Source organism: Gobio gobio (assembly GCF_949357685.1).
Source record: "Gobio gobio genome assembly, chromosome: 9".
NCBI lineage: Eukaryota > Metazoa > Chordata > Actinopteri > Cypriniformes > Gobionidae > Gobio > Gobio gobio.
Window position 1 is genome coordinate 44,694,951 of NC_137115.1, and position 24,611 is coordinate 44,719,561.

General features: G+C 36.7%; 1 protein-coding gene across 2 annotated transcripts; it reads left to right on the forward strand.

The window, feature by feature from the left end:
• Window positions 1-3,002: 3,002 nt before the first annotated feature.
• Window positions 3,003-22,711, forward strand: chka (choline kinase alpha). 2 transcript variants are annotated; one of them, XM_079825760.1, is made up of 12 exons: window positions 3,003-3,443; window positions 4,761-4,869; window positions 7,802-7,855; window positions 13,716-13,829; window positions 14,110-14,243; window positions 16,248-16,352; window positions 16,546-16,604; window positions 16,706-16,793; window positions 19,302-19,410; window positions 19,516-19,622; window positions 19,869-19,950; window positions 20,889-22,711. In XM_079825760.1, the coding sequence occupies exons 1-12, from the start codon at window positions 3,208-3,210 to the stop codon at window positions 20,946-20,948; spliced, it is 1,257 nt and encodes a 418-aa protein (XP_079681886.1). In that variant the 5' UTR covers window positions 3,003-3,207; the 3' UTR covers window positions 20,949-22,711. The 2 variants fall into 2 exon arrangements, with proteins under 2 accessions (XP_079681886.1, XP_079681887.1); XM_079825761.1 differs by lacking the exon at window positions 7,802-7,855 and having other exon boundaries at window positions 3,012-3,443.
• Window positions 22,712-24,611: the final 1,900 nt, after the last annotated feature.

A 24,611-nucleotide genomic window follows, 5' to 3' on the forward strand; every position in this document is an offset into this window, starting at 1 on the left:
TTTTCTGAAGAGACACGATCGGTTTATATGGTGAAAAGATTGAATTTAGGCTTTTATTCACATAAATATTCATCAAATCACACATCAGTTATGGTAAACAGAAGCTCAAGCATGTTCACTTGATGTTCGAGAACCAATGAGGTTCATTCTCATGTGTTACGCAGCACGTTTGAGCTTCAGCAAGAACCAATGAGGTTCGTTCTCATGTTACGCAGCACGTTTGAGCTTCCACAAGAACCAATGAGGTTCATTCTCGTGTGTTATTCTATGCGCGAGAACAAACCTCTTGCAGAACCTCAAATGTGCTGCGTAACACATGAGAATGAACCTCATTGGTTCTTGCGGAAGCTCAAACATGCTGCGTAACACGCGAGAATGAACCTCATTGGTTCTTGCGGAAGCTCAAACGTGATGCGTAACACACGAGAATGAACCTCATTGGTTCTTGCGGAAGCTCAAACGTGGTGCGTAACACGCGAGAATGAACCTCATTGGTTCTTGCGGAAGCTGAAACGTGCTGCGTAACACGCGAGAATGAACCTCATTGGTTCTTGCGGAAGCTCAAACGTGATGCGTAACACACGAGAATGAACCTCATTGGTTCTTGCAGAAGCTCAAACGTGCTGCATAACACGCGAGAATGAACCTCATTGGTTCTTGCGGAAGCTCAAACGTGATGCGTAACACGCGAGAATGAACCTCATTGGTTCTTGCGGAAGCTCAAACGTGCTGCGTAACACGCGAGAATGAACCTCATTGGTTCTTGCGGAAGCTGAAACGTGCTGCGTAACACGCGAGAATGAACCTCATTGGTTCTTGCGGAAGCTCAAACGTGATGCGTAACACGCGAGAATGAACCTCATTGGTTCTTGCGGAAGCTCAAACGTGCTGTGTAACACGCGAGAATGAACCTCATTGGTTCTTGCGGAAGCTCAAACGTGCTGCGTAACACGCGAGAATGAACCTCATTGGTTCTTGCGGAAGCTGAAACGTGCTGCGTAACACGCGAGAATGAACCTCATTGGTTCTTGCGGAAGCTCAAACGTGATGCGTAACACGCGAGAATGAACCTCATTGGTTCTTGCGGAAGCTCAAACGTGCTGCGTAACACGCGAGAATGAACCTCATTGGTTCTTGCGGAAGGTCAAATGTGATGCGTAACACATTGGAATGAACCTCATTGGTTCTTCTGGAAGCTCAAACATCAGGTTCAGGTTCGGTTGAGCTTTTGTGTTTATGTTCGCTGATCAATGTTTATATATGAATTTGAAAGCCTAAATTCAATCTGTGCATCATATAAAGTGATTGTGCTCTTCAGAAAATTTTAACTAAACCACTTGATTCATATGGATTCGTTTTACAATTTTTTTATGAACTTTTTGAAGCGTCAATTTGGTAGTTGCATAGCTGTCAATGGAGAAACACAAAAATCTCTCAGATTTCATTAAAAATATCTTTTAATTTGTGTTCCGAAGATGAACGAAAATCTTAAAGGTTTGGAACAACATGAGGTTGAGTGATGACAGAATTTTCCTTTTTGTGTGAACTAGCCCTTTAAGACACGGTCTTGGCTATGTTTATGGCCCCAGGTTTTAGGTTCTTGCATGATAATAATAACGCACAACTAACACCTCTTTGCTTGTGTCCAGCACAAACTACCAACATATGTGCAAGACAGTTTCCCACTAGTTTCTTAGTTATTTCTGATTATTGATGTGCGTTAATTCTGGAGTTTGCTCTACACGAGTTTTTGGAACATTTAGTTAAATTCGATTGATCAGTCACCGTTTAAGCTGCCGTTTAATTTCCAAATTATATGGCGGAGGGACAGTTTTGTCCACACATGGCTGTGTGTGTTTATGTTTCATACGTTCCCGTCAAGGTCATGTGACAACAGAGGACCACTGATCGTACATGATTTACAAGACATGAGCTGAACACGAGACGTGCGGGAAGACACGTCTGGACCCTAGTAGTACAACCCCTTTTTTGGTCCTAAACCTTAGAAAAGAAGAAAGTAATAATAGGCTTCATAATCTGCTCCACTAATAAAACAGCAACAAACTAGACATTACCACTCTGGGTAAATGAAACGGTTTGATTAAACCAAATAATAAAAAATGAAAAAGGATTCGTTTTTATAAATAGTTGTAATAAGTTTATGTAGTAAAAAAAGAATGACATGAAATAGTAATATGAGTAGACCTTTTTAAAATAGATTATATGATATAGCCTATGTGAATTATCCAACAAAACAGGAACAATGTGTGTCCCTCATGTAATGACTTTTTAATTTGAGGAATAATGAGCTGATGCAAAAAAAAAAAAAAAAAACTACCTTTTTTAATACATGGAAATAAAAAGTATATTTGTATAGACTAGCATATGGTTGTTGTTTTTTTATCTGGCAGAAAGTAGGCCTATTATTTAAAGGTCTTGAAGTTGTGACTTGGTTCTGTTATTCTGTTATAACAAAAAACAAAAGCCCTTTGTCTTAATGACAAAATTTCAAGAAGTAAAAGTTAATACGGTATCTCATCTTTAACTTAAACAAGAAAATCACTTAATATTACGTTTATCAGCATTAGCTACATTTATTTTTTAAGAAGCCTGTAACGTGAAAACAATCTGTGAAATTAAAAACCTTGTTAACGTTTTATATTATAATTATATAATATAATTATATTCATAATTACATTCCCCATCCCCCATTTTAAATGTATACATTTAGCTTGATATGGCTAAATGTAATTCCGGTACAATGAAACTAGGCCTATATTTTTCAGATAAAATGTTCCAAATATCCCACTATCAAAACGGAAATGCTTATGTTTTACAGTTTTAACGCATACAACACATGCAAGCTGTGATAGTCGTCCGCGTTTCTCAGGCATTGTTTACCATTGTTGTAGCTCGAGCTTGGAATGAAGGGGGACGTGACTATGTCGTCCAATCAGAGAACAGAATGGGTGTGGCCGGGTGACGTGAGGTCAACCCCTCTCGACTTCAACATACTGCGCACGAATGAACGCGTCTGACGCAGTGTGTTCTTCATCATCTTGTGTACAGTTATACGGTGTCAGTTGCTCCCATCAAATCTGCGTTTCAAACATCTGACAGTTATAATACTGCATATACAGTCAGCGACTAAATTTATTGCCTGCCGGTTTTGATTATTCACGTTTATTCCAGTAGCCAACATCAAAGATGAAGACGAAATTCATCAATGGCGTGTCTTCTTCGCCTTCTATGTCTCTGGTTTTATTAGTAAATGAGAATGTCCTCGAAGTCCAGCCAGAGAGTGGGAACGCCTGTAAAGACATTATTCGACTGGATGAGCCCGACCACCAGACGAAGCTCAAGGCGTTTCTGTGGTGTAAAGAATTCCTTCACGGAGCCTGGAAATCCATAGAGGAGGATGCTTTCCAAATCTCTATCATCAGGTATTCTGCTTTGTGTGACTAGTGAAACAGATCAAAATGACCGATTTCCCCCCAAATGAAACGGATGTACTATGTTTTAGTTCTATTCTATAATGTTTTTTATTTTGTATTTTTTGTAGGGGATTTTATGTTACTAAATTATATTTTTGCAGTATACCTAGTTATTCACTTTCTGAGCACAGACCTGTTATACATCTTCAATGTTTTGGAGCACATACTTAAGTTTGGTGTCTTTTTAAATACGACATTTGGCAGATTAGGGCTAAAGTGAATTAATTTTTAACGTTTATTGTTATGAAAATGCACAAAAATACTATTTTCAATTTTTATATGAAATATAGCCTATATTTTCCAAAACACATTTTACTCTAAAACCATACATCTAAATAAATTTAATCCAAATTTGAGCTTGATATCTAAAAAAATGAGCTTTCAGTAAGATTTGTTTGAGTGCAGTACCAAAGGTGAAAATATTAAATTCTAGATTAAATTTGTTTGTTTTCCGACCACAGAATATTTTTTTTTTCACAATTCTGAGAATTTTTTCTTTTTCTCAGAAATGGACTTTATAACTTGCAATTGCAAGAAAAAAGTCAGAATTGCAAGATATAAGGTCACAATTGTGAAAAAAAAAGTCAGAATCGCAATTCGGAAGAAAAAAATCGCAATTATCTTTAAAAAAAATTTGTTCTGTGGAAAGGTTTTTCTTGCAATTGCGAGTTTATTTCTTGCAATTCTGACTTTATAACTCGCAAGTACAAGTTTATATCACACAATTCTCAATTGCAAGAAAAAAAGGTCACAATTACTTTTTAACATTTTTTATTCTGGGTTGGAAACAAGCTTTCATAGTGTTCACATAGCAAGTGCCAAAACCTTTACCAAGTTTCATACCGTTCCGATGAAGTAAAAAAAATAAAAAACATAAACATAAAAATGTTCAGTCAAAAATAACTGAAGAGCACCAAATGCGTGATAATGACGTTTCATCCATTAAGATGATTTTGTAAAGTAAGTTTTGCTGTTTTTGGTCATGAGATAATAAATGATTGCTCAATAGTACAGTAATATGTCTCAGTTTCCATGACCATGGCCGTGACTCAAAACCGAGTGAGCTGCCTATGTACACAGAATGCATTTTCAAGCATTACACAAGTAATCTATATAGAGTGCAAATGAAACTACTGTACAGAGACTGAGTCTCAAAAGGTTGGCAGCATTACACTTTGTGGTATTATCTAGTTGTAAATACCTTTATCCTGATTGATTGTGAGAATGCAGCTGTTTTCTCTTCTAACATGTATATTTTGCTTCTAGGGGAGGACTCAGCAACAAACTGTTCCTCTGCGCTTTGCCAGAGAATCAACCAAGCCTGGGAGATGAACCACGAAACGTGCTCCTTCGCCTATATGGACAAATTCTGCAGGTGTTTTACTAGTTTTTTACTTGGTGAAATGTTAAAGTCTAAATTAAGTACCATATTGTATAATCATCTAATAAAATGCCAAGTTGTATGTAGTAGAATATATATATATATATATATATATATATATATATATATATATATATATATATATATATATATATATATATATATATATATATATATATATATATATATATATATATATATATATAATCCACTTGAGTGCTTAGAAAAAGCCATACTTGTGCTTTAAATATTTCAAACCCACATTTTACACAATATATGTTCACTGTTAAATCTTCTATGAATGTATAGGTCAAGTTTTTGTGTTGTTTTACTGAAGTATAAGGTGGGAAGGATACATACATGCTTACATGTTTGCCAAATGTTGAACTTTGCTGTTTAGTCTGAAACTAAGTATTGTGTATCTGGGATAGCTTGGATGGCAGGAATTTCAATTTAAACAATTAAAGGCACAATATGTAAGATTTTAGGAGTAAAATATCCAAAAACCATTAGATCAATGTTATATATTTTGTTGACTTGTGTACTTATATTATCCCAAATGTTTCCAAGAATGTTTAAATTCAGAGAAATAAGCGATTTTAAACAGGACAAGGACCGTGTCCGTGCGTCGCCTATCCATGACATCATACCTGTGTTACCCTCGATTTCCGTTTTTATTTTGTAGAAACCAAACGCCAAAGACACTTTAATATATTATGTTTTATTAAAGAGGTGAGCCATTGTTTGGATACATTCATCTACAGAAAACGAATAATTGTTATACAGCTCAACACAGTTAGTCTTATCGTTTAAATATTGTTTCCTTGATTTACTGCCAATACCATGCCTAATATTAATCTAGTTTACTGAAGTGTGCAACAAGTGTCTCATAGTAGGCGCCAAGCGAACGCACAGAGTAGCATTATAGCATAACTTTCAACACACCCAAATTATGTATCTAATATAAAACAGCGCTGCGTACGCATGACCGGAAAAAGTGGAAGCGGCATAATAAAAAAATCTATCGTCATCAAGCTACGCCTTTGTTTTGTATACATATTGTGGCTTTAAAGCAGTTTATTGATTTGTGTGTTAAAATGAACCAAAAAAAATTGTGCTTGTTATTTTATAGAAGTAGTGATTGTTGTGAGATTTATACCTGTATATATACCTAATATTCATTAGGCAAATGGCAACCCCCCTGGATCAGAAATCGCAATTAAAAATCGCCCCCCACCCTCCAAAACCCCTCCCCCTCCCCCAAATATTTTGTATTTGTGTGTGTACCCTCTAAATTTAAAGAGGCAGTTTTTATTGGGTGATGTACCTCCATGGCTGTACTTGCGTGTCTTCTTTGCCGTAGGCTTGCCAAAGGAGCGTGCCTTGAGCACTCTTGTTTCCAGGTGATCCCAACATACCAAACACGGTACAGTATGCGATCCCTGAAGCCACAGCATTGTCTTCAAGTGTATGCGCATCTCAATCTTTAAAATCTTTGAGAACTACGCACACGGCGTGCATTGCTCTGTCTTAAGTACAATTTTCTGCCTCTATCTGCTTATTTTCAATGCTTTATTACTCCTTTGAGTAAATATATAGGTGCTGGTTACATTAGCAAAGGAGTTGCAGTAGTGTATTACAAGGGATTACAGTGGCATTTCAAGTTTTTAATTGTTCATGTCATTTATAATAATAGCAGCATTACTTGTAAAGGGTGCGTTTTATGTTTAAGTTTCATATTAAGAAATAGTATATTTATTTTAATTCAATTTTTTAACTTTAGAAACAGTTGTGTATTCAAAGTAATATTTAATATATAATAACATTTATTTTTATATATATATTTTTTAATCTTTAGAAATAGTTGTGTATTCAAAGTAATATTTAATATATAACAAAAGTTTTTTATATATATATATTTATATTTTTTAATCTTTAGAAATAGTTGTGTATTCAAAGTGATATTTAATATATAATACATCATTATTTTAATATTTATTTAATCTTATATGACCGATAGAACAATATATTTCTAAATATAAATGATATGAATGCACTTGAATAGACTTGTTTTAAAGAAGTGAAGTGAATGTTTCCTTTTGGCTTTGGCTTTTAATCTCTGGATGTTTTTCAGTAAATTATTTAGAGAAACAGCAATCACGAGGCTAATGATGGCATACCTGATGAGGTGTCCGTAGGTCCACAGTCCAATCTTTTGAAGTCAGGTGTTTAAAAATGGAAACTTTTGACGAAAGCATTACAAATTCCAGGCTGTGTGGACTTTGCTACATAGTGATTCATAAATAAATCTCTCATTTGTCATTGGTTCAGTTCATTAAGGCATTTTATATGAGTTAATTTTCAAACTGCACACTGGTTATTATCAGTGTTGATCTTTATTTAACTAGACGCACTTTATTGCTGTCACTAGCATTCATGTTGCTCTTGAGAGATTTACCTAGTGTTCATTACTATGGACACCAAGCCCTCCAGATTGAGACTTTTTTTATTCTAATGGAAAATAGCGTTGTGTACTAAATATTTGTGCTTGGTCTCAATGGAACATGGTTTTGATCCTTGCAGTTATAACAGAGTTTGATTTTTTCCCACCTGTGGTCATAAAAAGAATTGTGTCTAGAGAATTTACTAGAGTCAAGCCTTTTGTTCAACAGGCCATACATTTCTAGCTATCAACCCTTTCTAACACTCGATACTTTTTTATCACAAGTTAATGCATTTGTTTAATGCACTTTCTTACTGTGCTGCCAAAGACACGGATTTAATCGTTTATAGTGGGTGACTGTTGCTGTTAAGGATAATAGCTCTGTCATTTAATGTTACTACTCTATGGAAATGTTCAAATTGATCTGTCACACAAAACACTTTGTGCTTATGGATAGTCTTTTGCTTTTTCTCTTATTGCTAGATGTCCTGTAATAAAGGGGATTGCAGACAATCAAACACAGGAAATCACTTTCAAGTAAGTAACATTAGTAAAGGTTTTTTCTATTGTTTTTATGTGAGCTGAATGAGATTTTATAGACTTGGGTGTCTATAAAAGGTGTCTTTTAATGACACACATTGTCTTTATTACACCTCATCTGACATGTTTATATGGAGATAATATGACCAATAAGAGCCTAAATTAAACTGCTGTTATGTTTACCTCCCATCCCTTCATCTTCATAGGCCAGGGGCCCAGCTATTTATTTGGGTCATGAGATATGTTTTGTTTGGACCCGTCTCTTGTGATTTCAGACTTTTAGGTCAAATTGTTCCAGAGCTTATTATAATTGCATTCTCGTATTTTAGTGGATTGTCTTCAGGGAAACATTGGTCACTTGGGACCCCTCTTAAAGGGATAGTTCATACATTCTGCCATTCTGTCATCATTGACTCACCCTCACCCTTGTTCCAAGCCTTTATGAATTTCTTTCTTTTGCTGAACAAAAAAGAAGATATTTTGAAGAATATGGTTGACCAAACAGTTGATGGGCCCCATAGTATAATTTTTTTTCTCATACTATGGAAGTCAGTGGCGCCCATCTACTGTTTGGTTACCCATATTCTATTATAATGCATCACAAAGATAATTTTATTAATCAGTTTTTTTTTGCTTTGTTTTCCAGTAAAAATATTTTTAAAATCCTTAAATTTATTTGAGATGATATTAGGACTCAGTTTCAGTGAATACATCTTCAATTTTACACTTTATAAATTTTTTTTAGATGTATGATTTTTAAACGGAGAACTTGTTCGTATATGCATTCACCTTTACTATTTCTCTCAGAAATGATGATCGTGTTGGTAAGTACTCTGTGTATCCTTAAATTATTTTTTTTACAACACCGGCAATGATCATACACTAATCTTGTTCTTCTAACGTTAGGCTACTTATTCCAGCGTGCGTGCAGACAGGGTTGCCAAGTTTTTACAACAAAACCCGCCCAATTGCTAACGTTCCTCAAAACTAGCCAAAAACAAGCCCAATAGCTTTCCAGGGGGGGTTCTCCGGGGAAAAAAAAGCATTTGGGGGGTAAAATATGTGTTATTTTGGCAGGGCTGGCAGCTAAAAATCGCATTCCTGGGTCTGTATATCACATAATTGGGATCGCTTCAACCCGCGGACATGGCAACACAGTGCAGTTGAGTTCTGTTGACATTTGACAACTAACGTTATGCGTCGCTCCGTTGCTCTGATTGGTTGTAGGTCTATCCAATTGAGATCTTTCCTGGTTCGGTTGAAACACGCCCCATAATCACAGCCCAACGGAGCGGTCTCAGACTCATATTCTGACTAGAATTGAGTATGACGACGTCAGGCTACAATTTTGCATCTCAATTAATATCTTGTTTAAGAATATTGGAATATTCGTATAAATATGATGTGAGAAAATTATTTTTACGCAATGCGTAATAGGTTTTTTCACCCCCGACAAAATGTTGCAAAAAGTTCTTTAAACTGAAGCGTTGGTGCGTTGAACACCCTGTTCTGATGACTCAGGAGTTGCAACTATGGCAGCTGAGAAGGCCATTCTTTGTGTACGTTGTTCAAATCCGGCATTGAACTCGCGAAGATGGTGGAAATTTTCCTCCGTGAGATGTGCTGCGGGAGCCCCGCGCGCGCCTGTTTCCCTCCGTCTCAAACACATATGTGCATATAACATGTTGTATGTTAAACGCTCTGCAACGCACCCCCGTCCCACAAGAAAGGCTGAACAAAGCAAGTACCCCAGACCTGCAATCCGGATGAAAATAAAAGCGTTTCCTTGGCATCGCGGCAACACCACTCCAGCCTAACTATACCACAACAGCGCCGCGATACAAAATGGCCTCACCCCCCCTTATTTAATATTCTCGGAGGAGGGGTTTATGTAAATATTGAGCCTGTTGATGTCACCAACCCTGGAGGAATGTGTGTAGTCGCCTGCTGGCCATTTGTTGTAGTCCTTAGAAACTGATTTCTTTAAAAGCAAATATCTCCCTTTGCTTTAAACTTTGAACGTTGTAACTTTGCAGATGTTGTTTATGCTCAAGCAGCAACATTACACGCTAGCTAAAGTTAGAATAGTGAAATCGTGGTTTACCATAATTTTCAGAGTCTGATGAAATTGGTATAAAAACATGTTTAATACTGCAAAACACGCTCTATGTTACAGTCAATGCCCTTGCCGTCCAGAATAAAAGAGTGAAGGGACTTGTGGAAACTGTGGTTCCTTATTATTGTGATCCAACATTTGCCTCGCATTTCAGGATGAAAAGACAAACGTCTTCTAATATCTTTAATTGTTGCGTATACCGAGCTGCAGCGGACACATTTGTAAACGACTTTACTTGGACCCATTGTGCGAGCTGTCTCTTTAACACCTGACTTTTTTGACACACCCACCAAACAAGAGAAAACATATTTCAAATCCCGTTGCACACCGTTTCCAGGAAACATGACGTTCAACCCAGAAACCCCAGTTTGAGCTTGAACGTGCCCCTGGTAAACTAGAAAGGTTGAAACACCTCCTCTGACACAATTTAAAGTTATATTGACTCTCATTATTTGCCTGAGAGTCACATAGCAATGGATCCTATTAGAAGCTTATCCCAGAATTAACCTCACTGTCGCACTTCAGCATCAGCTGGCTGTCCTGTATGGCCTCTGCTTCAATCTTCAATCAAGTGTAGTTTTGTGTGCATTTCTCTTGGTGCATCCACAGACTAACACAGGGGGCCGCCAGGATTATTAGTGTTGAGATGGACTTCCCCTAACTGGACATTCTTAACACCTGCATGTAGATACTGTCCTTGTGCCGCTGTGAACTGATCTGCTTCAGTAATCCAGTGATTATGCCTTGTGTATTAACAGGCACTGGAAAAACCCAAGCAGCTGCTACTCAGCAGTCACATGGCCATTGCTTAGTCAGATAACAGGGTAGGGAGGGAGAGAGAGACTATGTTCGAAACCTGAAAAATGCCAGCTTTTCAGTATGAAGGTAGGAAAGCAATGCGTGAATCTAAAGTAACCTACTCTATTTTTGAAGGCAGCAGCATAGATGTACCCCATTTTTGCTGTGTCTGCATTAACCAGGATATATTAAAAAAAAACAAAATGTGTTCAAAACGCTCTCCATCCACACTAGCATTTTCAAGCGTTTTTTACAAACATCTGAATCCACTTGAAGGAATGACCGGAAGGGTTAATAATCATTTGAAACTTAGCAAACTGGCAGCTTCAGTAGTAAAGAAAAGATGTATCTTGAACTCTGTAATGGCAACTAGCATGTATAAACTATTTAATAATGAATTAAAAATGAATTTATACCTGTGTTACGCTGTACCCATATTGGACCAGCACTTTGGACAATGGATGGATGATTCAGCTGCGGGCGTCATCTTCTGGAATTCATTCGACGTGGGAATTAATTCGGCACCACCCTCACAGTGCATTATGGATATTCTCTAACCGTTCAGTGTGTATAAGGTGTACACTTGTTATTGCGGTGCATTATGGGATTGAATGAGTGCACTCGATTACGTCCACCATGGTTTTGGACACCACTACAATAGCTGTGCCCTCAAATAGTACCCTGTTTCTGAAAATAGTATTTCAGAAACAGCCCTTCATTAGCTTGATCAGGTGTTTTTGATTAAGGTTGGATATATTCTGCGAAACATTGGCCCTTCAGGGCCAAATTCGAAGAGCCATGAATCACAGTTCCTTAGTTTCTAGGAAACCTGTGCAAAACCTGTTCCTGTAGGTGAGCAAGTGCGCGGTCTGTTGACTTTGACTGACTTGGCAGAAGACCAAAACTAGAACAAGTTTGGACGTAGAGCATAAGTCATTGTTGCATAGTATGTGAAATATAATTAGAAATTTCTCCCAATTCTTCCATTCCTGCTTCCAAGCCAAGCCAGAGATGGTGTTTTGCAAAGTATCCTTTGAGGAAGTTTAGTTTCCTTCCTGAGGAAGTTTAGTTTCCTTCCTGGTTTCCTTCCTCCAATGGGAAGGCCATAGTATCCTGTTGAATTTCTGAGTGAACCGGATGGTTGTTTTTTTTAAAACCGCAGAGCAGTTGATATTCCCTCAGCAGGTTTGTTGCGCAAGTGTGTGCCATTCTTATGTAATGTCAAACACGGAGATGATACGAGTGCAGTGCTTTAACCTGACCTCATTAAATTGTGCTTTTGAGATAAAAGATTCAAGACTAATGCATTATTTGACTTAGATAGTTTTAAACTGAGTTTCCATGTGTGCTGTCCCTGCACGCGGTATAGAAACTATGGCATGATGATTATCTTAATTGAGTTTAGCATTCGAAGAGATTTTAGTCTGGGGTATTTTCTAAGCAAACATTGAAATGTTTGGTTGTTTTGATTATACTTGGCAGAAGAGTTTTATAGGACACTAAATACAGGAACACCATTGCCATCTGTAAAACTCGTTTTTTCCAAGTCAGGCATTTGTTGTAACACCACACATTCAAGTTGAAAACATAACATGGAAGTATACTGTAAACAGTAAACCCAAATGACTAATTAATGACAAATTAATGTCTACCACTTATTTATTCATGGTATCACACAATTTTACACAAACCGTAAAATTACAGACTTGCTTTCCACTCTATATTAACATACATATATTATATGTCTATATTATACATAATTTTTCAAATCGACATGGCCCTTCCAACTTCACAACTCATGCATCATCTAGAATTCCGAGTTTCCCACTTGTAAAAACGACATAGACATATCGTAATTATGATATTTACAATAGTTTGCCACAGTGTTGATAGAGCAGGACTGTGATCTTAAAGTAGTTGACAAAAAATGCTAATTAAAAATCATCAGTTTACCCTTGTGTTGCTCCAAACTTTACTTCCTTTCTTACAGGGAACAAAAAGATACAAATTGGATATGTAATTGGAAAGACTGGAAAGACTTTCACTTAAATTTTTGGTATGTTCCTCACATAATTATTGTGTGGCTTTTTATTCATTTTGGAGATTGACAGCCCAGTTCTTATTCCCAAGAGTTTGGTTTGGAATATTAGCCTTTACCGTTATCATATTGTTGTGCCTTTCTGAGGTAAAAACTTTTGCATTACATTGTCATGCGACATATACATCTGTGGTACAGTAAATACTCAAGGAATTCTCATACATTTGAGTCATTCGTGTTTGCAATTTCAAATGTTTGCCCCACCAGATGTTTAGGTAACTTCCTTACCAATTAGTTCAAAGTACAGCACTCAATGACTGATAACTAGAAAATATATAATCTCTTCACAACCTATTTTTGGGTGATATTTAATAGGAAGGAAAGAATAAAAGCAGAAGTATAGAACGTTTAAAAATCGAAATCCCTTACGCAAGTACTTTCCCCACATAGGAAGGCAGCTCTTTCGGTTCTGTGTATTAACACTTGGCACAGCCTTGTCCAAAAAAACAGGCTTAATGTCATTGCTAGTTAAGCAGCCACAATTAATGACTGGGATGTTTGGCAAGTTCTGCCCCGCTCAGCACAATTGCCTCTCTTGTTTTTCTCATATAACTCACTTTGCTCCAGCACTGCTATTGAATTTGCTTCTGACAATCGCCGGCGTTACAAAATGACTGGCTTGTAGACAGAATTGTTTTCAGTGCCGAATTCCTTGTCCTTTATAGCATCCCAGTTTTGAATTAGGTTCTTTAACTTAAGCTGAATTCCTCTTTCAGGGATTGAAGATCCACTCAAACTTAACTAATCCAGTTTTTAATGCTGTCTTAATTTTTTTTTTTTTTTGACGTCTTGGAGGTTGATTCAACTAGTGTCCAAACTGTATCCGTATGTTTTTGTGTTTGCAGGGAGCTGATGCCATGGTACTGGAGAGTGTGATGTTTGCTATCCTGGCCGAGAGGGAGCTTGGGCCCAAGCTCTATGGCATCTTTCCACAGGGAAGACTGGAACAGTTTGTCCCGGTGAGTCTTAAAGTTTGCTCTTATGATAAGAGAGCAGGCAATCTGGATGTGAAATACAGTGTTTTGACACTAATGGTTATGAATCCCTTTCTTGCAAATTGCATTGTAAGACAAATGTGTCTCCCTTTGTCACATTTTCCATCGCTCTGAAAGATGTTCCAGGCTTTTAAATGCACAGAAACGTGTGGGAGACTTCTTGCGTTTTACCTTTTTAGCTATGTATTTATTTCTGTTTCAGTCAGCAAAACGCAAACTGACAGCGCAATATGTTTGTCTGCAGAGTCGGAAACTGTCCACGGAGGAGCTGAGTGTCCCTGGTATATGTGCTGAGATTGCTGAAAAGATCGCCAGGTTTCATGGAATGAGAATGCCCTTCAACAAGGAGCCAAAGTGGCTGTATGGCACAATGGAAAAGTATGTGAATTGTGCCAGTTTGTTTCAAATTCTTACAAATGTTCATGGGGGGTGGGGAACTGCATCCGTTGACCGCATTGAGCTTTATTCTAGTGAAATTCAGTCTAAATCTCAACAGGCAAAATTATTCATAAAATATAAAAATAGAAAATATGATTTTTGTTAACCAAGTTCCCTGGAAGTAAATCATAACAAATTGCTTTCCATTTCATGATCTCTGGAAAACCCCATCCTCTTTAGTATCTCGACTGGGATCGAAACAGCATTTATCATCTAGTCAAGTCATATACAGTTACAATACAGATTATTTCAAAACAGCTTCTAATTAATAAACAGGAAAATAACAGTGTTAATGTTGTAAAATGTATTAATTAAAGCAGCTCTACAGAAGATAACATCATTATTCAGCTCAATTTAGTTGTTTCAATTCAGTTCAATAACTGTCTAAGTGGCAAAGTTCATAATTATGAGTTCAATTCGGATATTAGCACAGCAGCAATTCAGTTAAAACAAATTTCTCATCCAATAGTGTCAGTGCAGTTAAAGGATTAGTTCACTTCAAAAGGAAAATATCCTGATATTTAACTCACCCCCATCCTATCCAAGATGTTCATGTCTTTCTTTCTTCAGTTGATAAGAAATTAAGTTTTTTGAGGAAAACATTCCAGGATTTTTCTCCACACCATTGACTTTCACGAGTTCACACTTACATCAAATTAAATGGAGTAAAAGATTATGCGTATTTGGCGTGCTGTCCGGGGGAGGGCTCCGGGCTCTGAATTTTGGCCCGAACCCAGAGTATCCCCCCCATGATGAAGATAGTCTAGAACTAGACTGTATTTTATTATGGATTGTGTTGACGTCTAATGAGTTTAATAAATCAAAGTGAGGAGATGGGGTGGTGGAGGGATGCTAAAAATAAAAACGGTCAACGAAAGAAGGTGAATATGCTGTATATATACACACACCTCTTATCGTTGATTAAATCGATTGGCTTGATGTGCTCCACCTGTGTTTAATTAGGTTTAATTATCTGAGGGTGCTCCACTTGGGTTTGATTAGGTTACATTATCTGGCATGCTCCATTGTTTAGATAGGTTTAATTATCTGGACGTGCTCCTCCCGAAATTAGTTACTAAAACTTCACTCCATGACAACCAAAATGTTGAAAATCAATGCAGTTTCAAAGGAAGGGCTTCAGAGGCTCTGCACGATCCCAGATGAGGAATAGGGTCTTATCTAGCGAAACCGGTCATTATAAAAAAATTAATATACTTTTTTACCTAAATTGCTCATCTTACGCTGCTCTGCAGTGCACCAGTGATTACGTAATCGTGTCAAAACGTCACACTAGATGTAGGCGGACGTACCGCCCCAAGCAAACGTGCGAGGACTAATACAAACGCCCATTACCAAAAAACACTCCATTTTCAACTTCAAAATCATCGACATCGTTGTTTTACCTTTTTTTTTTGCTAGAGGTTAAAAAGTATATTCATGGGTTCTGAAGCCCTTCAAAGCCCTTTGAAACTATTGATTTGGACCTTCAACATTTTGGTTGCCAAGGAAGGCAATGGTGTGGAGAAAAATCCTGGAATGTTTTCGTCAAAAAACTTAATTTCTTTTCGACTGAAGAAAGGAAGACATGAACATCTTGGATGAGATGGGGGTGAGTAAAATATCATGAAATTTTCATTTTGAAGTGAACTAATCCTTTAAATCGATAATATTACTGAATATGAACTTTTAAAACACAATCATCTCATATTACTATATATATATATATATATATATATATATATATATATATATATATATATATATATATATATATATATATATATATATATATATATATATATATATATATATATATATATATATATATATATATATATATATATATATATATATATATATATAATTTTTTTGCCTGCAAATATATTGAGGATTTTTGTTGATGGTCACCACTGCAATCTTATTGTATTTGCATTATCTGCACAGGTACATGGATCAAGTGCTCCAGCTCACCTTCACCAGGGAACACCATCTGCGTAATTTCTCCCGCCTTATGAGCTTCAACTTGCCTCAAGAGATGGACAGTCTCAAGTAAGATCTTTATTATCTAGATAATTCAGTAAAGCTTTTGTTTGAGGAGAATTATCTTCTCGTCATACATTTTTAGCATGGTTGAATTGACCTGCTTTGACCCTGGAAGCTGTTCACACTTTAAGAGATTTGAGAGTGACTGATAGCAAGATAATGTATTGGCTGCTCATTATTGACGTGTTTGTGTACACAGGTGTCTACTAGAATCTACTCCCTCTCCTGTTGTTTTCTGCCACAACGATTTGCAAGAAGGTTAGACAGGTTTACTTCGATTATTGCGTTATTCTTTCTACAAATGGTCCACTCAATGTTTTATAAAATAGTTTTTAAGAGTACTGGCGTGTTTTAAACAGGAAACATCTTGCTCCTAAGTGGCCGTGAGAACACAGACAGGAAGAGGCTTATGCTGATCGACTTTGAGTACAGCAGCTACAACTACAGGTCTGTAATGTTCATTGTTGCAATCATTCCACACATGCTTCATCAGAAGTAGCAAATGCAGCTAAATTCCCCCAAAAAACTGTGTTTTTGTAACAACCAGATGTTTGATGGGAATTAAGTTTTGATCTTTTTACTGACCTCCCACATCTTTGGACTTGATTTAAAGTACTGGCTGTTTTTCTTTGTTATTCAAGACTACTCAGTTGTTTCTGATAATCTTGGAATGCTTGGGGTGCCCCATTTCTGAGAAAGGACCTCCAGACGTTGAGGGCTCTGGCAAAACACAGTTGCTAGGGTACTTGCATTCTTGCACGTGCTCAAACACGGGCCTCGATGAGGCAATACTCTGATCCTCTGGCAAGTGAGCTCTAAACTGTAACACGTTCTTTTAGGAGCCTAGTTTTATTCGAAAAGGGTCCTGTATTGGCAAAATCACCGTTCCAGTGGTGGATGGCATCGGTCAAGCGTTTTTTTTTGTTTGTTTTCCAATCCTGCCATCCAATGTGGTCCCCTACAGCGTAAGTGACTCAGGTCCATTGACAGTGTTTGTCCAGCAAAGCAGTAGGAAATTAAGCCTGGCTTCACAGCCACAGAAATGTGTGCTTTGTTTGCTTTCCACGGCAGCTGTGAGCCTCTTCACAAAGAGCTACACAGTCTTTCTTACAAATTAATCTCCTTCAGTTTGTGTAATGTCACATTAAGAGTCATGTTTTCTCTCTTCTTTTTTTTTTTGCGGCTTTACTCAAATCTGGTAGAATCCTAGTTACCTGGATTAGAATATGATTTCGATCACGATAACTCGCAAGATGAAAAATGAATTTGACAATGTTAAACTGTTAAACTCGGAGCAGCCGGGTACAAAAAACGTTGTTGTTCTGTAACGTCATAACCACTTGATCAATGAAGAATTGGTGTCATTTTAAAGCTTAGAAGCTTGGCTTTACAGGAAATATAACCAATTCTTAACATGTGCTTTTAAATTTGCTATAATATTAGAGTAGTATCATTTTTAGAGAGTGAAATATGACTGCTTTACTTGAAATGTGTCCTGTAAAAGCATAAATAACTAATAGTATTTTGTTGTATATATCATTGAAAAGTCTCAACTAGCAGAATATAACAAACTATACCAGGTATTTGTATGAAAAATCGCTGCCTATGCACATAACAGTACACAGATTAGGCTTTTGCATTACGTTTAGCTATATAACTTTGCGAAACATCAGTAAACCATAGTAAAACGTTTTTCGCGATCATGGTTCCAAATGCCATAACTTTTGATTGCTTTGAGATATCAACACAAAATTTGCCTGAGATGCAGTTGACTAAATAGTCAAAACTTGATATTACGAGCTTCCATATATACTTCTAATAGTCATCATGTCAATAATCAATAATAAGAAAATAAAGCAATAAAATGCATCACTTTTTCCGTTTTTTTCCCCCCCTCAGCAGTGATGTAACATAATAACCTCCAAACATGATCAATGTTTATGTTACCAAAGTTTTCTATCAAATGAGACATGGACGTGTTTATATCTTGTTTTCTTGAAGAGTTAGAAGCCATTACTTTTAAATATGACACTTCTGACATGAAATCATTAAAAATGACTTCAGGGTGTAGGAGATGCATGTATTTGCAACTAGATCTGCTACACATGCTGCAGAGCAAGTATGGGCTTGCTAGATACACAGACACACTGCTGTGAGCATGTAAGATATGCTGCTGTTGCTGCATAAATAGATAAATATATAAAAATATATAGATTAGCAAATCTAGGCAGGTGGAGCTGGGGAGGTGGAGGGATTTAGGGGAACTCTGATTACGCGCTGCAAGTCCAGCTTACAGTGAACACTGATCCAGACTATTTAAATTTTCAGCAAGCAATCTCACTGGCTGCAGAATCAGAAGAGGCCAATCAGCTTGTGCCATGTAGCACGTGACTGAAAGATTGCATGTGAAGGACCTATCTTTCATGACCAATTGAGATATTTATTATAATCTTGCCAAAGGGCAATAGGAAAATATTCATGTTACACCAGTTAGCATTGCTCTTCTGTTGCACAATATTTTATACCAGGAGTTTTAAAACTAAGGTCTGGGAACCTTCAGGGGGCCACAAGGATGTGCTAAGGGGTTTGTGGAAAATTGGAGAGAAGATTTTACATATTGCGTTTCTAGGGCTGTCAGATTTAAAGTGCTCACTTATCAAATAAATATAACACTATTTCTAAGGAAGTTGTTTAATCAGCATGGCAGTGTTTGCCATTTGTAGTCAGTAATAAATGTAGTGGGATCAGCCATAGACCTTGCTTGATGCCCTTCATTATTCATTGAAGCAGATCAGAACAGTTTCCAGATACCATGATATTCTCATGAATGTGAGAAACTACCAAACCAAACCTTCTCCACAGTTACCAATGAATTCTGAATGATCAAGACTTGCATTATTATAACAGTAACAAATGTTGTTGATGGGGTAATGATCTCCTCTCTTTCTTCCACAGAGGATTTGACATTGGAAATTTCTTCTGCGAGTGGACTTATGACTACACCTATGACAAGTTTCCATTTTTCACAGCCAACACCAAAAATTACCCCACCAAAGCACAGCAGGTTTGTAAAATTATTCTCTTAGGTAGTTTTTTTCTCTCTCTCTCTCTCTTCCATTAAATCTATGAACCATGGAAATTACTTTACATTTAATTTCGTTTTTCTCAGATGCATTTCTTTCGGAGTTATCTGTCAGAATCGAATGCTGGTTTTGAAAACTTGAGCGAGGAGGACCAGCAGAAACTCATAGAAGATATGCTAGTGGAGGTTAACAGGTAATGTACCTACCACAGATATGTCTTAGTCAGTTTTACACATATTTAGCCATACAACATTCTTGAGCTTGTTGATTTTGAAAAGAGGCCCATATAATCAAAAGAAAAAAAGTAATGAGCCTATCCCTCAGAGGCTTCTTACTATACTACTATGGATATTGTAAAAAGTGGTTTGGACCGAGTCCAGCAGTGATTCACCAAACGTTCTTCCCATCTGTACTCTGAACTCAATGCTCTCTCATTTAGGTTTGCTCTGGCCTCCCACTTCTTCTGGGGATTGTGGTCCATGATCCAAGCCAAAATATCAACCATTGAGTTTGGATACATGGTGAGTTATTGTAGTAAAGGTGTCAAGTGTGCATGTGCTGTGATTTTGCTTATCATGAACCAGAAAGTATATTCCGTTATACATGTCGCAGCTCTTAGGTAAGGTTTTATCACTGGAGATCAGATACGAAAAGGTCATTCCAATATTTGAGCTGCCTGACAACCTTAGAACAGTACACAAATACTTGTGAGGTCAGGGTAACATGACTGTAAACTATTGGGTGTGTGTCACAGTAATGTTTTTTTCATATGCAATGTTGTATAATTTGTGTAATTTTTATCAAAAAAAAATATTTTCAAGAACAAATTTAAAGGAACACTCCACTTTTTTTGAAAATAGGCTCATTTTACAAGTCCCCTTGAGTTAAAAAGTTGAGTTTTACTGTTTTTGAATCCATTCAGCCGATCTTTGTATCTGGCGGTAGCACTTTTAGCATAGCTTAGCATACATCATTGATTCTGATCAGTCCATTAGCATCTCATTCAAAAAATGACCAAAGACACTTTCAAGTTACAAGTTTTAAATAGGAAAAATATTGAAAGTGTCTTTGGTCATTTTTTGAATGAGATGCTAATGGACTGACCAGAATCAATGATGTATGCTAAGCTATGCTAAAAGTGCTACCGCCAGATACAAAGATCGGCTGAATGGATTCAAAAACGGTAAAACTCAACTATTTAACTCTAGGGGACTTGTAAAATGAGCCTATTTTCAAAAAAAGTGGAGTGTTCCTTTAAAGAAATGAATGATTTACAATGACAGTCTTAAATAACAATCCTATACAACTAATACAATTATAAAAAATGGGATCAAGTCCAAGATACTTTTCATAAAACAAAAGGACACTAAGGTCCAAGATAATAATGCACTGCATCTGTTATTACGATAGTTTGCTTTGTTGATCCAGACTAAACATTTTTCCTTATTTTCTAATACAGGAATACGCCATGGCCAGGTTTGATGCGTACTTTGAGCTGAAAAGGAAGCTCAGGGTTTAAAGGAAAAATGCATAAATGCCCAACGGACCGAAGGAAGAGGGAACAACCGCTCATATGGTGTCAGGAAAAGAGCGGAGCACATTTCGAATGTGTTGGAAAGAGGATGCTCTGATTCAGCCGTGCTGCATAGACCAAAATCAATGCAACATATATATTTAAAAGAAGAAAAGGCTCTGTGCATTGAGTATTCCATATGCTGCTTCTCAGTGTTTACAAGGTTAAGCTTCACACATTTAACACACCAGATTGAGCTTCTAGACAGTTGGAGAGAAAAATAGAAGACAACAACAAGGTCACGCGCTGAAAAAAAAAAAAAGACTGTAGGTCAGAGTGGAAAATATTTAATGCAGCTGCAATTTCATTCACAAAACAAAGAATGGTGGGGTGGAAAGTTCCTCATACTAACTTAAACCTTGCGGTATTTCTTATCACCTAGTCATTTGCTGTAATGTTATCTATACAACCGGTGGTAGAATATGTGCTGTGAAAGAGTAAGGTTCACAAACTGGACCTGTTAAATGGTACAACAGACCTAACTATGTTGACACTGTTGTTCTGATGATTCAGTATTGAGTCGGGTTCCATTTTATGTGACCATTTTTATGTCCTTTTTACTGGATGATTTACCTCTTTTCTACTTGAACTTCTAGTAGATCATGTTTTATTTCATTTCTATTTCTAGTAGATCCGCATGATGTGAAGTGAAATACCTGTGGGACTGTACCATCTGTGTACTCCTTAGGAGGAGATTGTATAAATGTGTCTTAATGGTGGAAAACTCTTAATGGTTTTGATCATAGTGATCTCATTCACCTCCTATTAGAGGTGCTTGTGTATTTTATAAGCAAAAGTGTCCAATATGAGAATGCTCCCGCTTGTACCCGATTTGATATATAATTGACAACTTAGATATGAATATAAAACGTAACATCTATCCAATCTATTCATAGAAGAAAGAAAAAACGTTTTTATAACAGTTGGTTCAGTTATAGTTTTGCATTAATACAGAAGTGAAAGTTTATTCTTGTAAAATTATTTTATGCTATGAAATAGTTTTGCAACTAAATATTTACTTAATGCATTTAATGTTTTGCATTTTACTCTGTAATGTATAACCCTAAATTTGTGTTTTTTTTATGTGTAGTTATAGTAATACAGTATTATTAAGGCAGTCTGGCTTTATAATGGGCACTTTCAGAAGCAGTTTTGTGAAAAAGTTTTAGCACTTGCGAATGTAAAATCTATTATTTTTCTGCAATGAAAGATGTATTTTTCTTAATAAGAAAGTGTTCTCTGTCCTTACTGAAATTATGTCAATGGACCTCTTGACCATTTTTTTTTACTGTACTATACTGGTGATCAGTTGATTTGTTTCCACATCTTAAAACTATAGGTTTCAGAAATAAAATAAAAAATGTTAATATTTATTTACATGTTCCAATATAACTGGTCTCTACAAATCTATACAGATTTTTGGAACATCAGTACATCAGTAACCATAAAGTGGAAGTATAGTGTTGAATGTAAAAATAATAATGAAATATGATTCCTTTGTATTTTAAACCTGCTTTACTAACTTATCCATCTGTTAACATCAATATCAAGACTGATGCTTGTTCTCTCTAAATTAAAAATGAGGAATAGAAAAAGAAAAAGTATTTACACTTCTGCTTACAAAAGAGGTAAGATGTGAAACCCTTCAACAGAATGTAATGTACTAATCCGTGCTTTGCATATTACTGTGAATAAAGAGTTGAAAATGTATTTTATTGTCTTATGTTCTTTTCTTTCCTCATTCCTGCCCCTAATGTCACAAAAGATTAATTAAACTGGAATGAAATCATGTGATGCCAGTTTTGGTCATGTTCTAAACGTGTAAAGATTAGTCCCTCTGCCTTCAAATAATTTTATCCCATAAAACTCATATTTGATCATCAAAATGACATATTTAAATGTTTTTCCTGTGAAAATAATTCCCTTATGCTCTAAAATAGCTTAAATGTAACTCTACTACACCTATGCTCTCCAGCTCTGGCTCTGGATCCATCATGAATATGCAAATTGGTCTCCGCCTCCACTCAATCACACCATCTTGGACTGCCTGATCCACTGTCAAACTGTAATAAATGTTGGTTACACAATGCCAAGTGGAAATATAGGAGTTAATTGGTCTTTATCTAAACAATGTATCAGAATGGTAATGCGTTTTATGTAGGCCTATCGCTCTCTAATGCCGCACACAACGGTAATTGATATGATTAACATTTGGCTTGGTGTTATCAAATAGCTAATAAAGTTTAGCTATGTTCAAAATTGACCCTATACCACTCATTCATTATTCCCTACATCAGTCCACTATAGGCCTAGTCCACTTGAAGGAGTGAATGTAAACGTGAATTCTGACACTTAGTGTTGTGCTTGTGCCGAATTTCGACTCCCTGCCAAATTATGATCGAAGTTAGTACCAATTGCCTAAATCTAACCCCACCCCTAATCCTAACAACACCCCCACACCTAAACCTAAAGGGGGTATAATCGGGCAGCAGTCGGAATTCGGCACAACACCGGATGTCCTGCCGTTTTTGCACAGTCTGTGCTTGAAGTTTAACAAGATTGAAATTTAGCAAACGGGCAGCTCGTGTAGAAATGAAAACATTTAATCTCGAACTCTATGAAAACTAGCAAGCATACACCTTAAACAATTTAGAATTCAATTAAAAAGGAATTCATACCTGTATGACATTATGCTGTACCCACATTGGACCAGCGGAAAATGGATGGATGATTCTTCTTCGGGCGCCATCTTGTGGCGAAAAGTGGGAATTCAGTCGGCGCGACCCTCACAGTGCATTATGGGTATTCTTCGGATTCTCTGTTGAGTGTACCATAGATATCCATAATAAAGGCTAGATGTCTCGTGCGCGCTTCTGGCCAATGGAGGTCGACGTCCTGACCTGGCGGCCATCTTGTCACAGTCTGCTCGCTCAACATTGTTTTCATGGGTGCTTGCACTTTTTAAATAACCATAACTTGCTAAATTTTCTACAGATTTTCAAACTGTTTGGTTTGTTATAAACGTCAGAGATGTAGTTATGACACTGCATACTTATGAAAAATTATTCATAATTTGTTCAAGCATCCATAATTATAGCCACGTTAATAACGTTTGTAAGAAACCAAACCATTAGTAAATCCGTCAAGATTTCAGTGAGATAAGAGTATTTGTGTTCATGCAGATCACTCGCCTTACCTCAGCTACCACAGAGCCCTGTCTGTGACAAGATGGCCGCCGGTGATGACGTTAGAGACTCCGCCGTAATAAGACATAGCCTTTATTATGGATATCTATGGAGTGTACGGTCAAAGGGCCCTTCACACCAAGGATGTTAACTTTAAAGATAACAATAAAGATAGCCTAGTTCTAAAAATCGTTCTCATAATTGAAGAATAGCAGAGTTCTTACCACATCTATAAGAGATAACAGAACAGAGAAACGACATCGTTGGAATCATTTTCTTTCAGAACGATTTTATCCAGTTGATGAACTAGAAAAACATTGAAAGCCAATCAGAATCCATCCTGCTGTAACGAGCTTGAGCATTTAAAGTGGCAAACAAGCACGCGATTAGAATAAACAGAATGATATCGTTATAGTTATCGTGA